The following is a 15850-nucleotide window of genomic DNA, read 5'->3' as shown; positions in this document are numbered from 1 at the left end:
CTGACTGCCCTGGAATTGACTCTCGGGACCAGGTGGCCTCAAACTTATATCTGCCCACCTCTGCCACTCAAATGCTGAGATGAAAAGTGTGTGCCACCACACCCGGCTTTACTTTTTATTTTTATGTGTGCATGGATGTCTATGTACTACATACATACAGTTCCTGTAGAAGGCCAGAAGAGGTCATCAGATCCCCTGAAACTGGGGTTACAGGTGTTAGTGAGCCACTGTTTGGATGCTGGAAACTAAAACCTGATCCACTAGAAAAACATCAAGTACTTTTAACTGCTAAGCCATCTCTCCAGCCCCATTGTTTTTAATTCATCCTTATACGAGTTTTCAGGACTTAGAAAAATTGCAGCCCAATTCTTGCCAAGATAGAACACGAATAGCCTCTAGCATATTTCTTAATAGAGTCCTTGTTCTCTGAAACTTCATGATCCAGGCCTCCACTTTCTACATTTCTCTCAGCATTCTGATCTTCCATACTCCTACCAGTAAGTCCAGTAAGCTCTGCTGTCAGCATTCACAGCCTTCTGAACTCTTCCACATTCCTCCCATAAGCCAGTACTAAAGGCATATTAACCACATTGTTTATCACAGCAACAGCCCTACCCACTTCTTTCTCTCTGTGTGGTATGTACTGATACACATGTAGAAATTAGAGGAGGACCTCCAATGCCCTGCTTTTATCATTCTGTTCTTTCCTAGAGAAAGGGTCTCTCACTAAACCCCGGAGCTAGGCTGGTGGCTGGAAGCCCCAACGAACCCTTTGTCTCTGCCCTTCATAGCACTGGGGTTACTGGTGGGCACATGGACACACCTAGCTTAATTGCAAGGAATTTGAACTCAGGTCCTTGTGTTTGTGTAACAAGTGTTCTTACCTAATGAGCTGTCCTTAATTGTGTTTGGTGTCGCTGTGACAGAATACAACAAAAGCAACTCTTGTCCCTTGCCTTTAATGGCTGAGCCTATGGAAAGCAACCGTTAAGGAAGGGAAGACTTGTTTTGCTTGTGCTTTCAGGATCCATCACGAAAGGGCAACATTTGATAGGAATGTGAGGGAACTGGTCACATTGGACCTGTAGTCAAAAGGCAGAGAGTGGAACGCTAATCAGAGGTCCCTTTGCTTTCTCTTTTTTCCTTTTTTTTTTTTTTTTTTTTTTTTTTGTCTTTTATATTTGGGGGGGGGTTTAAATATTTTTTTTTTATTTTTTTTATCAGTTACATTTTATTAACTCTGTATCCCAGCCGTGTCCCGATCCCTCATTCCCTCCCAGTCCCTCCCTCCCTCCCTCATCTCCACCATGCCCCTTTCCAAGTCCACTGATAGGGGGGACCTCCTCCCCATTCATCTGATCCTGTTTTATCAGGTATCTTCAGTACTGGCTGCAAAGCCCTCCTCTGTGGCCTAACAGGATACTTTTTTCCATTTTTATTCATTCTGGGACCCCAGCCCATGGGATTGTGTCACCTCAGTCAGGGTGATCTGTCTTTCCTCCATTAACTTTTCCAGACACTCTCAGACACCCCTTCCCCTGAACTTTTTTAGTTGCTTCCAAATCTAGTCAGGATGCCAATGAAAATTAAAAATCAGGTGATTTATAACACAATACCTTTTATCAATCTCCACTGGAAAATAGTTTTCAGAACCTCCCAAACCTAGGGGCGTAAGTAACAGAACATTCATGTCTTTAAGTCTAAAATTCCATCCAAACCCTAGAAAACTAATAATTCACTTATTACTGATTGACTATTTATGTAGATATTACTTTGCTTATAATATGACTAAGTAGATTGGATCCACTAAAATAAAATTTAATTCTGTATCCTAAATGCTAAGCTAATTGTGTAAGAATGGTAAAAAGAAATGATTCTTCCTTTATTTTTATACTGTATTTTTCTTATATAAAAGGCAGGACTGGAACTAGCTGTTTAGCCAAGGATGACCTTGAATTTCTGCTATTCCTGCCCCTACCTCATCAATGCTTAATGTTAGGACTATAGACACGGATCACCACTCTGGGTTTATGTGGTGCTGGAGATGGAACTAAGGGCCTCCTGTATATACACAGACAAGTACTGTAGCAACTGAGCCATACCCTAGTCCGGTATTGTTATCTTTTGAGCATTGCAGAACTTCCTTGGTTACAGATCTTCAGCTGAATTTACGAAAGGTATTTGTGTTAATTCAGTTTAGTGTGAAAAAGTCAACGTTCGTTATTTGTGGCAGAAATGGTACCATGGCTCAAAATAACTGTCCCAGACCCTGCTGGTGGTGTTATGTAATATGCAGCATACAAAATAGATAAAGGTGCTAAATTTTCTGAGGCGTCTGTGTTAGCATTACTTTTTATACTATATTATTTTAGTTTCTTAATGCCCCCCTTTCCCATCTCCATCCCAGTCCCTTCCAACACCCCAACACCAGGTAGGAGAGAAAAGAGGTTAACAGGCTGAGAGGCCAGAGTTCTCTTTTTTAGGTACTTCCACCTGGCTAGGGTCATTGGGTTTCTGGTAGAAAGTTCAATCTGCATTTCAGGATATCTCCCAACTTCTTGTCAAACTGCATCAGTAGCAATCAGGAGCAACAGGGGAAAGCACCAGCAACCTCTTCTTTCTTGGAGCTTCCCTCTCTCTGGGCTCTGGCATTTATTTTTCTCTCCATAGTCCTCAGATTTAAACTAGCTGCAGCTGGCAAAGAGCCCTTCTCAGAGCCTACACCAGGCAAATAGTTTACTGCTGTGAACATTCTGAATCAGTCCCATATCCTACACCTGGAATCAAAACAAAATCATCTTTACATTCACAACACATCTGGCCTCAGGAATATGTGGTAAAGAATATAGGAATTTATACATTTTAGACAGAAAAAATATTTATAAAAATGTACAGACATGAACGATTGTTGGCTTTCAACCTGACCATTGTCTTCCTCCTGACTTAGTGATACAAATGAAGTTGACATACCATTGAATACCAGGGTGGGCACCAAGCGCTACATGGCTCCAGAAGTGCTGGATGAAAGCTTGAATAAAAACCATTTCCAGCCCTACATCATGGCTGACATCTATAGCTTTGGCTTGATCATTTGGGAAATGGCTCGTCGTTGTATTACAGGAGGTAGGAATTTGAATGGTGCTTCTGATTATATTTGTTCACTTGTCATTTTAAAAATAACTACCTAATTTTTCTGTCACCTATGTCAGGGTTTTCCAAGACCACCCTGGGATTCTGTGATTTCACTAGAATTACCCTAAGACTTGCACATAGTTGTCTTTACTGTTCACATACATTTCAGTATTAAAGTAAGATACCTTAAAGTTATCCAAGGGGAAAGGTGCTGAGCATAATTCAGAAAAACCAAGAGAGGTTCCAACAGCCCTCTCCAGTCTGTTCAACAGGACATGCTTAGCTCCTTCCTCAGCCAGGTGCGATAGATGTCGTCATCCAGAGAAGCTCCATCTGCTTGCCTTGTGCATTCCCTTTGCTGGCATGTACGAGAACTCCAACCACCTCAAAAGAAAGTGGGTGTTAAGCATAACAGCAGTGTTTGCACTGACCATTGGCCAGAGACCCGTGCACTAACACGTGGAAGGTGACTGAGCCTATGGAGAAGTACTCACCCACCATTCAGGTCAGAGACATAGGCAAGGGCTGACCTAGCAGTCTCCTTTTTGAGAGCAGTAGTGGGTGTGCTTTGTGAGTTGCTCACAGATCATGATCAGTCTTTCTTTTGTAGCAGAGAGTAAAGAAGACACTTACTAGTAGGAACAAATAAGTAAATAGACATTTACACTAAACATTTTAAGAAAGTCCTATTTCTTCTCTTTCCCTTTGATTTCGTTTTGCTTTTTAAGAGTTTCATTATTTGTAGCCCAGGCTGGCTTCAAATCACAGTCCTCTTGTCTCATATTCTCTGTATTCTACCTCCAAAAGAAACACCATACCATTATTGATAGACTTTCACTCTGTCAGAGGCAGGGGAAATATTGTGTCATAATTAATAGAAAAACCTTTGCAGTTTAAAGCGAACCATTCAGATTGTGTTTCTTCTTTATATAGGAGTCCATTCTCAATTCAATGAGGGGTGCTGTATGTAGGTTGAGAGTTGCTGCATTACATGTTTTTGCTCACTCCCTGCAGGAATAGTGGAGGAATATCAATTACCATATTACAACATGGTGCCCAATGATCCATCCTATGAAGATATGCGTGAGGTTGTGTGTGTCAAACGCTTGCGGCCAATAGTGTCTAACCGCTGGAACAGTGATGAAGTAAGTTGGAGCCCAACCCCTGGAGAGTGCTGACTGTGTGCCGTGTTACTCTGTGCTCACCACACTCTCTTTGCATTTCTCTTTAGTGTCTTCGAGCAGTTTTGAAGCTAATGTCAGAATGCTGGGCCCATAATCCAGCCTCCAGACTCACAGCTTTAAGAATCAAGAAGACACTTGCAAAAATGGTTGAATCCCAGGATGTAAAGATTTGACAGTTAAATGACTGTGAGGAAGACTTTAGACTGCAAGAACTTTACCCAAGGAATGGGTAGAATTAGCATGGAATAGGATGTTGGCTTGGTTTTCAGACTCTTTTTTTTTTTTTCTACATCTTCACAGGCTGCTAATAGTAAACCTTTCAGTACTCTACAGAATACAAGATTGGAACTTTGAAACATGTCATTCTTTATATATGGACAGCTTTGTTTTAATTTTTTTTTTTTTTGATGCTCTTTTGGTTTTTATGAACTGTCAAGACTCCAATCCTGATAAGAAGTCTCTAGTCAAACTCTCTCGGTATTCAATATCCTGTCCATAAAGTGATGCTTTCTGTGAAAGCCTTAAGAAAATTAATGAGCTCAGCAGAGATGGAGAAAGACATTTGCCTTCTATCGGAGAAAGCATCTTTCTTTGTTCTGTCTTTGTAAAAGAGCCTATAGATTATGGTCTCTCTGGGATACTGCCTGGCTTATGATGGTGCACCATGCCTTTGATATGCACACCCGAATTCCTCTGCTGCCGTGGGGCTTAGAAGGAAAGAATGTATGGCTGCATGGGAGGGTATCTGTGGCCAGTGGTTTAAATATGCAATATCTGATCAACATTCGCCAATCTCACGACAGCCATCTACCTTGTAACTAGTAACTTCTCCACCAACTTTATTTTTAACATAATAGTTGTAAAGGCCAAAATAAGTGTAAAGCGTTCATAAATTTGGACTGTTTTCCTTCTGTCATCATTTTGTTTTCATTTTTGGTAATTTTGTTATGAAATGCCTCCTATCCAGAGCTGAAGCTCACGGCCTTGAACCATACTTTGAAAGAAACCGCCTCTTTCTAGAGTCAGCCTTACTGCATTAATAGCACTGTGTGTGCCTGTGATCACATTCTGAAGTCTTTGTTCACAGTACCTCTTAAAAAGGGAAGTTTGTCATGTGTAATGTGCTTTTATTGTCAAAGCCTGCATAGCCATCATTTAGCCATATTTTACATACATACTTAATTCTATATAAAACAGCTCACATGGATCTCATATCTGATCCTTAATGGGGGAAATGTTTTAAAGTAGAACTGTGTATGAATTTCAGAATTTGTGCATTTAAAAACGTCAGTCAAAAACTTCATTAGGATATTGCCTCAGATTTCTTTTATGAGGATATCATCTGATATAAATTTGTCAATAACTGGTAAATGTATTTTAGATATTTAAATCTTTTGAAATTTGGTTTTATAATTTTTGGTCCCTAACTTGTAAAGACAGAGGCAGAAATGCTCAGTATGTGGTCACTGCTCATATCTACACTGAATGTTATTAAAGTGTTGTGTATTTTATAGAGGCCTTGTTATCTCAGAGAACAGTCCTGGTTCAAACTTATTATAGCAGTATCATAACTTTTTAAATGTTTATTCTGAGCAAGCAACCATGTGAGGATCGAGTGGCATTGTTTCTTTGGATGAAACATAAATTAAAGGTGATTGTGTCACAACATAGTCGAAAACGATTTAAATTAAATGGGAGGCAGGCAGAGCATATGTCTGTCCATCTGTCCTTCTATACACGTACGACTAAATATAATTCCTACAGATCATATTCCACAAATTTGAGATTTGTTTTGACTATTCTACTTAGTGAGTTTCATCTAATGTATCTAAAGCCTGAGAGAACACTGAGGTCTGATTTTACATAAGCTCAGTTAACCTTGGATATATTTTGCCTGAATAACTAAGTCTTGAAAATCACCTAATCATCCACCACCTCCCCATGACTGTACACATTACAACACATTACAAACAGTAACATTCTTTGAAAGGCAAATGCTGCTGTGTTTCTTATTTGGAATCCTAAAATTTAAAGTTGCATTAAACTTACTGTATTCTGTTCTCTCTCTTACTGTTAAATTTAAAATTCAGTAAGTGGTATAAAGGTCTCATAGACCTTAGGGCCAGTGAGAGCTCAGTAGGTAAAGGCACTTGCTGCCAAGCCCACCAGCCTAGGTTCAGCCTCTGGGATACACGTGGTGAAAGGAGAGAACCGGCTACCCCATAATTGCCCTCTGACTTCCACACACTCCATAGCATGCACCCCATCCCCACCCCAAACACACATCATGTGCTCCACGTATCAAACACAAATGTAATTAAAAAGAAAAAATACAGCTGACCATATTATGTGTTGAGTATTTTGTAGTTATGTAATAACTTGTAAAATCTGGAAACTATGATTTGGTTCCCCTTTGAATCTAGAGTTTAAAAAATAACATGGCTAAAGCTAGCCATCCCTTTAAATAATTAAAATATAAAAGCCAAAGCCCCAGACTACCTAAATAAATGCCAACTAATCCAGGAAGATGGTATGAGTGGTTTTTTGTGGTTGGTAGTTCTGGGGTAGAGTATGTTAAGATTTGCCCTAGCCCATATCTCTGAGTACTGTTCTAGGTACAGAATTTGAACTGGTTTCTCTGGAAATATAACAAAAGATTTTTAGTCAGCATGTTTCACCCGTAAAGTGACCTTTTGCTGTTATCAACTGTTGTCCTGGAATGTGCCAGTTTTTATTTATTCATTCTAATAATAATAATACGTTTTTCTTCTTAGATTTTTTTTTGTTTGTTTAGAATAAAAAGGCAGTAATTTTTCAAGAACTGTGCATCTCCGATTTGGCCTAAGGTCAAATTGGATATTGAGTAGTTCATTCCAGGGCCCATTTCCTAAGTAAAAGGATTGAAATGTTTCCAAATGTCTAAGATAATTTCAACAGGAGTGAAAAATCTTTCATGTTAAAAGAAAGATTGTGTGGGGCCTTGTGGTGTTGACACAACTTGACTTGAATCAGATGTTAAGCAGTGGCAGTTCGCTCACCTCCTGCCTGGCTGGGAGAGGGGTGGAAATTAGGCAAGGGAGACCTGGTGCAGTGTGTGCATCCACAGGGAAGGATCATCCGGAAAAGAAAGCCTATGAATATGGCTTTTGCAAAGAATTAGACATAATACTGTAATCTTAGGTTGTGCTCTGTATGCTCCTTTCAGTGGAATTATTTAAGCTCTTTAGTGACCTTTGTTTTTCCCAATTAAAAACTAAAATGTAGCATATATTGTATAAAATGAAAATATTATAGCCTAGGGTAACTGTACATAAGGCATTGACAGGTTTAAAAAAAGCATTTTTATTATGCAATTGTAAAACACCAAAAATATAAATTCATCTTTGATATGTAACACACTAAATGTATTTTGTACAGCATCTGGTTTAAAAGGTGCCTTATTAAGTTTACCATTAATTGCTTTGTTCTATATACGGATCATGTCCAATGTATAATTTTTCAGTAAATAACCTTATTTTAGTATACTTCAGTGATGTGTTTTGTGATGCTGTTCTTGGGTTTATTGTGTATCAGAAGTCATCTGTTGAGATTTTATAGTAAGTTAGTGTACATATTTTCCTGAGCATGCATTTCAGCTTCCAGAAGCCCAGCATGGAGCATGGCTAGGTAAGTGGCCATACATTTTTGCCTTTATGTAGAGATGATGGACCTGCTATAGTGAGGGGATTTTTTTCCTTCTATATTAAAAAAAAAAAAAATTGTTTCCTGGTTATAAAAATGTATTTATGACAGAACTTTTGGGAAACAGGAAAAGAATAAAGAAGCAAATAAACTGTTCTATTTTATTTCCAGACACCACTATTTACATTTAAATGTTTCTCTCCTGCCTTTTTTTTTTTTTTTTTGGTAACATTAAGATCATGATACTCTGTTAAGTGTCAGTTGAAAGCACCATATATTAGAGCCGGGCATAGCAGCACTCCCCTTTAATCCCAGCACTAAGGAGGGAGAAGCGGGTGGATCTCAATGAGTTCAAGGCCAGCCTGGTCTACAAAGTAAGTCCCAAGACAGCGGGGCTATACATATAGACACACACACACATACATATATTCCTTCATTCCATTCTCCAAAAGAAGCCTTAAATTTAGCTTAAAACAATCCTGTTCCTTCCAGGTGGTGGGGACCCTAGGTGCATAGGTGCTCAGCTCTAAAAATATGATTTTCTTTAAGTGTTTCTCTCCCATTCGATATTCCTCTATTGAGAATTCTTTGTTTAGCTCAAGTAATCTCTGTAACAGATTACTTGATCTGTTGCTTTTTAACTTCTTGAGTTCTTTATATATTCTGGATATTAGTCCTCTGTCAGACACAGCATTGGTGAAGATTCTTTCCCAGTCTGTAGGCTGTTGTTTTGTTCTGTTAACAGTGTCCTTTGCTTTACAGTAGCTTTTCAGTTTCATGAGGTCCCATTTATTGATTGTTGCTCTTAGAGCCTATGCTATTGGTGTTCAAGAAGTTGTCTCCTGTGCCAGTGAGTTCAAGGCTCTTCCCCACTTTTTCATCTAACAGATTTAGTGTGTCTGGTTTTATGTTGAGGTCTTTGATCCACTTGGACTTGAGTTTTGTGCAGGGTGATAAATATGTATCTATTTGCATTTTCTACATGTAGACATCCAGTTAAATCAGTACCATTTGCTGAAGATTCTGTCTGTTTTCTATTGTATGGTTTTGGCTTCTTTATCAAAAATCAAGTATCTGTAGGTGTGTGGGTTTATTTCTCCTTAGTCATCAGGGAAATACAAATCAAAATGTTCCTTTTTTTATTTTTTTCCAAAAAATAAGCATATGGAGGGAGGGGGCTAAGATCGGGATGTAAAGTGAATAAATAAAAATAATAATAATAAGCATGTGGAGGGAGGGGGCTAAGATCCGGATGTAAAGTGAATAAGTAATTTAAGAAGTTATGCCTACAAAAAAGAAGCAAGTGACCACATAGCGGAAATAACCTTAGACCCATCAGAATGGCTAAGATCAAAAACTCAAGTGACAATACGTGCTGGAGAGGATGTGGAGGAAGGGGAGCCCTCTTCCATTGCTGGTGGGAATGTAAACTTGGAAATCAGTCTGGTGCTTTCTCAGACAATTAGGAATAGATCTTCCTCAGGGTTCAGCTATAGCACTCCTAGGCATATATCCAAAAGATGCTCAAGTATACAGGACATTTGCTCAACCATGTTCATAGCAGCTTTATTTGTAATAGCCAGAATCTGCAAACAACCCCGATATCTTCACCTGAGGAATGGATACAGCAATTGTGGTGCATTTACACAGTGGAATACCACTGAGCAATTAAAAACAAGGAAATCATGAAATTTGCAGGCAAATGGTGGGAACTAGAAAAGATCATCCTGAGTGAGGTATCCCAGAAGCAGAAAGACACACATGACATATTCTCACTTATAAGAGGATATTAGACATACAATACAGGATAATAAAATCTGTCCATCTGAAGCTAAGCAAGAAGGACCCTGGGAAAGATGATCAGTCCACACTCAGAAAGGCAAACAGGATAGACATTGGAAGAGGGAGAAAACGGAACACAACAGGAGCCTACCACAGAGGGCCTCTGAAAGACTGCCCAGCAGGGTATCAAAGCAGAGGCTGAGACTCATAGCCAAAGTTTGGGCAGAGTGCAGGGAATCTTGTGAAAGAAGGGGGAGATAGATTGGGGAAAGGGGGATAGGAGCTCCACAAGGAGAGCAACAGAACCAAAATATGTAGGCCCAATAGTCTTGTCTGAGACTGATAATCCAACCAAGGACCATTCATGGAGATAACCTAGAACCCCTGCTCAGATGTAGCCCAGGGCAGCTCAGTCTCCAAGTGGGTTACATAGTAGTGGGAACAGGGACTGTCTCTGACATGAACTCAGTGGCTGGCTCTTTGATCACCTCCCCCTGAGGGGGGAGCAGCCTTACCAGGCCACAGAGGAAGACAATGCTCAGTCCTGATGAGATCTGATAGGCGAGGGTCAGAGAGAAGGGGAGGGGGACCTCCCCTACCAGTAGACTTGGGGGAGGGGGCATGGAAAGAGAAGAAGGAGGGAACTATAGCTAGGATACAAAGAATAAATATTATATATATAAGTTTCAAGCCAGGTGTGGTAGTTTTTGTGAGTTTTCCGTGAGTTTGAGGCCAGTCCGGTCTAAATAGTTCAGAACAAAAAGACCTGTCTCAAAAAACTTTTTTTTCCCCAAAAAATAAGCATTTAGAGGGAGGAGGCCAAGATCAGGATGTAAAGTGAATAAATAATTTTAAAAGTTATGCCTACAAAAAAGAAGCATGTGACGCATAGCAGAAATAACATTTCTATGACCTTTTTGTTATTTTCATTATCTTTTTTTTTTTTTTCATGGTTTTGCTTTGGCTTTCAGAGGAAGAGGGTGAAATGGGTCTTGCTTTTAACCCAGGCTAGTCTCAAGCTGTGTAGATATCTATATTATAATTTTATTTGCAAAGAAGGCTCTTGATATTTCCCTGTCTTCAAACATTGTTTGCACTGTACAAAGCAGTATGTTCTTCAAGGTTTTGTCTTGTCTTCATCACGCAGGGCCTTATTTTCCCATCTACGTTGAGACTTGCCGCCTGCCAGGTGCTGTTTGCACCTTCTGCTTTTAAGGAGCCAGACATGTTTCCGTCTCAGATTCAGCACTGGTTTATGTTATTCATGTTACTCAGCAGTGTGCTGAGAGGCAGCCCAGGACACTTGTCTTGCAGGAGCTCCCATTCCTTGTTTGTGTAAAACAGTGTGTTAGTTACTCTTCCTGTTACGACAAAATTCTGAATAATCAGCTTGAGAGAGGCTTGTTTAGCTCAGTGTCAGCGAAGGCATGGCTGCAGGGCATGGTCCACGGAGATAGGAACCTGTGTGTGCTTCTTAGTGGTGGATCTAGAAGCAAAGAGCTGAGACCAACCACAAGCTGACAATCCCCCACAGTCCTCAAGGTTCGACAGACTCAAAACCAGCTAGAGTCCCCAGAACCTGCGTAAAAACCCAGAAGTGATGGTCTAAGGTGGCAAAAGTCAGATTGCCAGGGCTCATTGGCCAGCATCCCTAGTCTACCTAGCCCCAGGCCAGTGAGGACCAGAGGAGCTCTCGGCAGACACATAGCAGCACACAACCATCTGTGACCAGTTCATGGGGATCCAACACCTTCTTCTGGCCTCTTTTTTTAATGTGTATATGAATGTGATGTACCATGTGTGTCTAGTACCCAAAGAGTCCAGAAGGTGATGGATCCTTTACTTTGGATCTAGATGTGAGCTGTGATATAGGTGCTGTGAACCAAATCCAGGTCTTCTGCAAAAGCAGTGTTTGTTTTTAACAGTTAAGCCATCTCCTCAGTACCTTTTTATTTTGTTTTTTGAGATGAGGTCTTTATATTGCCTGGCCTACCCTCAGGCTACACAGATACCTAGAGCTAACGGTGCATACCACAAAGCCCAGCTAGAACTTCCATGAGATACATGTTTTGTGGATGTCTCCTCCATATTAATAGCCTGTTTATTTTATGTTCCATTCTACCCTCTATTTTTAGCCCGAGTACTGATTTCTTTTTCTTTCAACTGCCAGATTTAAATTGCCTCCTGAATGCTACCACATCCATATGTGCCAGCACTGCATCCCAGTGAGATGCTATCGCCTCGATGCATCATTAATGCCGGTGCCAGCCACTTGTTTACTGTGTGTCTTAGGGTCTCTACAGCTGCAATGCAGTAGAGACCAAAAGTCACTTGGGAAGGGCTTCATACTCCATCACTGAAGGAAGTCAGGGCAGCACGTGGAAACAGGAGTTGAAATAGAAGCTATGGAAGAGCACTGACTGCCCTGCTCCCCATGGCTTGTTCGGGTGGCATTGCTCCTGGAGAGCTGGGCCCACATATATCCATCTTTTTAATCAAGAAGATGCACCAGATTGCCTCTTAGGCATCTCCTCAGTTGGGAGTCACCTCTCCTCAAATGACTAGCTTGTGTCACCTTAACATAAAAGTAACCAGGACACCATGGTAGCTTGTTTCTGTAAAGTTGCTGTTCTGTTTGTATTGGGAGGTGCTTTGGACTATATAGGACTTGTTATCAGTGATTGCAAAGTGATTTTCTAACGCCATCATTAGTCCATCTACACTTACCATTGACATTGTGTAAGGAAGCACTTTTTTTTATTTACTTATTTTTTATTAATTACAGTTTATTCACTTTGTATCCCAAATGTAGCCCCCTCTCTCACCCCCTCCCTCTTCTCCACCCGTGCCCCTCCCCCAGTCCACTGATCCTAGTCTATCAGGTTTTATCAGGAGTGGCTGCATTGTCTTCTGTGGGCTGGTGAGACTGCTGCCCCTTTAGGGGGAGATGATCAAAGAGCCAGCCACTGAGTTTATGTCAGAGACAGTCCCTGTTCCCATTACTATGTAACCCACTTGGAGACTGAGCTGCCCTGGGCTACATCTGAGCAGGGGTTCTAGGTTATCTCCATGAATGGTCCTTGGTTGGAGTAACAGTCTCAGAAAAGACCCCTGTGCCCAGATTTATTTATTTATTCATTCATTCTTTCATTTTCTCTCCTTGTGGAGCTCCTGTCCCCTCCAGGTCTTTCTATCTCCCCCACCCCACTTCTTTCATAAGATTCCCTGCACTCTGCCCAAACTTTGGCAATGAGTCTCAGCCTCTGCTTTGATACTCTACAGGGTAGAGTCTTTCAGAGGCCCTCTGTGGTAGGCTCCTGTCGTGTTCCCTGTTTTCTCCCTCTTCCGATGTCCACCCTGTTTGCCTTTCTGAATGAGGATTAATCCTCTTGATCCTCTTACCCAGGGTCCTCCTTCCTTAGCTTCTTTAGGTGTACAGATTTTAGTATGTTTATCCTATATTATATGCCTAATACCCACTTATAAGTAAGTATATACCATGTGTGCCTTTCTGATTCTGGGATACCTCCTTCCTTTTTCTTTCTTTTTTTTTTTTTTTTCTTTTTTTTTTTTTTTTTCCTTAGAGACAGGGTTTCTCTGAGTAATAGCCCTGGAACTCTCTTTGTACACCAGGCTGTCCTGAAACTCACAGAGATTCGCCTCCTCTGCTTCCTGCTGGGATTAAAGGTATGTACTACCATGCCCGACTTGGAAGCACTTTTTTTATACAGCTCACAAATATGAATGCCTGGGTTCCTATTTATTGGGTCAGAGTCCTTAGGTCATTGTGCTTTGTGGCTCAAATTGACCCATACTTATCTACAAGGATCTCCTTGAACTGACTCAGGAAGCCTCTTGACACATGCCCATCATATTTTAAACACCTGTTGGATACATTTGGAGGTCTGAGCCCCCTGCAGAAGTGGGATCAGCCATTTCTCCAGGGTTGGAAGGGATTCAGAGTTAAGCCCTGCATGGCAGTAAGCTTGGTTTAAGTTCCTACTTCCCTGGGTCTGATAATATAGCTCAGTGGCAGTAGAGCACTTGCCTACCGAGTATGAGGCAACAAAGTTTTTAGAGAAGACCGACTTCCTCTATTATTTCTTGAGATGTTTATGTTCTCAGATCTTCAATTGGTTGAGTTTGTGATCTTGTTTATAATTACTTTTTACAAACATTTGGCAAGGAATATAGTTACTCATCTTTGCATTAACCTGTCCCTCGCTGTCTCCCTGTGAGTCCTCTGCTTCCCTTAGGGCCAGGTGATGGGATGGTAGAAGACAAAAGCAATCCTCTTGCCTGTTCCAAAGGATTCTGGTTTTCCCTTCACCATCTCCCTCCCCACCCCCCCACCCCCACTTAGCCTCCTTCCAGTTCTGTCACTGTCTGGAGTTTTCCCAACAAAAGATGGAAAGTTTCAGGCTAAACCTAAACAGCTTTCATGCTTTTAACATAAGATGAGCCTTAAAATATGGGAGGGGAAGGAGGGAGAGGGGATGGTGTCTTTAAGAATGCCACTCTTGCCACCCCTGCCCTTTGGAACCCAAGTCTTTGTGCATGCAACCAAGGGCTCTCCCACTGCCACACACATCCTGGCAATCACATCTTAGACTATCCTCAACTAAGACAATGATTGCCTAGCCGTGATATGGTGATCCTGGTTCACGTGAGGCCACTTGTGGCTCATCTCTGTGCCTCCAGAGGGTCAGCAGCTGTCCTGTAGTGGGCTCAGGGTTGGCTAAGTTCTTGTTCTGTCTCAAAATCCCAAGTTATCTAGGGCAGTTTAAACTTGAGGCCCTCCAGCAATCGTAATAATAGGGCTCATAATTCCATATTGCTATTTCATCTTATAACCTCTCTCTACCTTTTCAAAGAATCACTAATCAGTGTGGCTCTCTCTGGTGCTCTTGCATTGTTTCTTCAGGGGCCACATGTGTTTCAAGCTGCCCTGTCTATCTGGAGGGCATTGGGAAGGTCACGTGGCATCAAATACCTCATACAGATGAGACTCCCATCGAAAGAAGTTGGGAATTGTTACTGATCTGGGCCTGGGGAGACGGCTCGGTTGGTAAAGTGCCTGCCATGCAAGCACGAGGACCTAAATTTGGCTCCCTGGTGCCTATGTGAAAAGCTGGGTGGGAGGTACAGCTGTAATCCTAGCACTCAGAGTGGGGACAGAGGCAGGTAGATCTCGGGAATTGGTTGGCCTGCCAGCCCAGCCAAATTAATGAGCTCCAGGTTCAGTGAGAGGCCCTGCCTCAAAAACTACGGCGGAAATTGACTGAGTAAGATACCCAGTCAACAACAACCTGTAACCTCCACACACATGCACATACCCAGATGAATACATACAATTTTTACTCATTTTGTTGTTGTTTTGAATTTTGGTTTTTCAAGACAGGGTTTCTCTGTGTAGCCTTGGCTGTCCTGGACTTGCTTTGTAGACCAGACTAGCTTCGAACTTAGTGAACTTAGTGATTTGCCTGCTTCTGCCTCCCTGAGTGCTGGGATTAGAGGTGTGCCCCACCATGCCCAGCCTGATTTGAGGTCTTAATCATGAAACTGTGTAAACAGGAAACATGGCTTGAACATGGTGTTAAGGCTTTGGAAAATATACTGAGGTGTGCTTTATTGCATGGAAAGCACTCTTGCAAAAAGAACTGCTATTTCTCCTCACTCCAGAAACTTCCAGAGTGCCGCATACAGCGTTGGTGGAAGACCTGACCAACTAGTGCTTTTCATTGATTACCTTCCTGTGAGGGCTGGCAACACATACCCTCTCTTGAGGAAACTGAGTCACACTGTTGTATGCCAGAGATTCTGAATTGAAGTCTGTAGTGCTGAGACTGCATTACCCTAACATCCCAGAATAGTCCTCAGAAGGGACTAGCCAGTGACAGCAACATGGAGCACAAGCTCTGCTGGCAACAGGGCTGACCTGCCACACACAGGTCACCGGGCTTGTCCGCAGTGGCCGACCACACATGCCCTATTTCAGAAATGCTCTTGGCAACTGAGATGTGATATTCAGAGAAGTGGTCAAGGTCAGGGGGCTCCAGAGTGCTGGATGA

The 15850-nt window shown here is 41.6% G+C and overlaps 1 protein-coding gene across 3 annotated transcripts in view; it reads left to right on the top strand.

The window, feature by feature from the left end:
• Positions 1 to 7845, top strand: part of Bmpr1a (bone morphogenetic protein receptor type 1A) — a 94489-nt gene extending 86644 nt beyond the window's left edge. For all 3 annotated transcript variants that reach the window (XM_060390894.1, XM_021635977.2, XM_060390895.1), the window contains 3 exons: positions 2948 to 3123; positions 4147 to 4277; positions 4364 to 7845. In XM_060390894.1, coding sequence (XP_060246877.1) covers positions 2948 to 3123; positions 4147 to 4277; positions 4364 to 4489 — 433 coding nt within the window. In that variant the 3' untranslated portion in view covers positions 4490 to 7845. The remainder of the gene's footprint in view (positions 1 to 2947; positions 3124 to 4146; positions 4278 to 4363) is intronic.
• Positions 7846 to 15850: the final 8005 nt, after the last annotated feature.

The sequence above is a fragment of the Meriones unguiculatus genome, chromosome 9, assembly GCF_030254825.1.
Source record: "Meriones unguiculatus strain TT.TT164.6M chromosome 9, Bangor_MerUng_6.1, whole genome shotgun sequence".
Taxonomy (NCBI): Eukaryota; Metazoa; Chordata; class Mammalia; order Rodentia; family Muridae; genus Meriones; species Meriones unguiculatus.
Note: the sequence above shows the minus strand (reverse complement) of the source record. Positions and strands in the feature narration are given on the sequence as shown.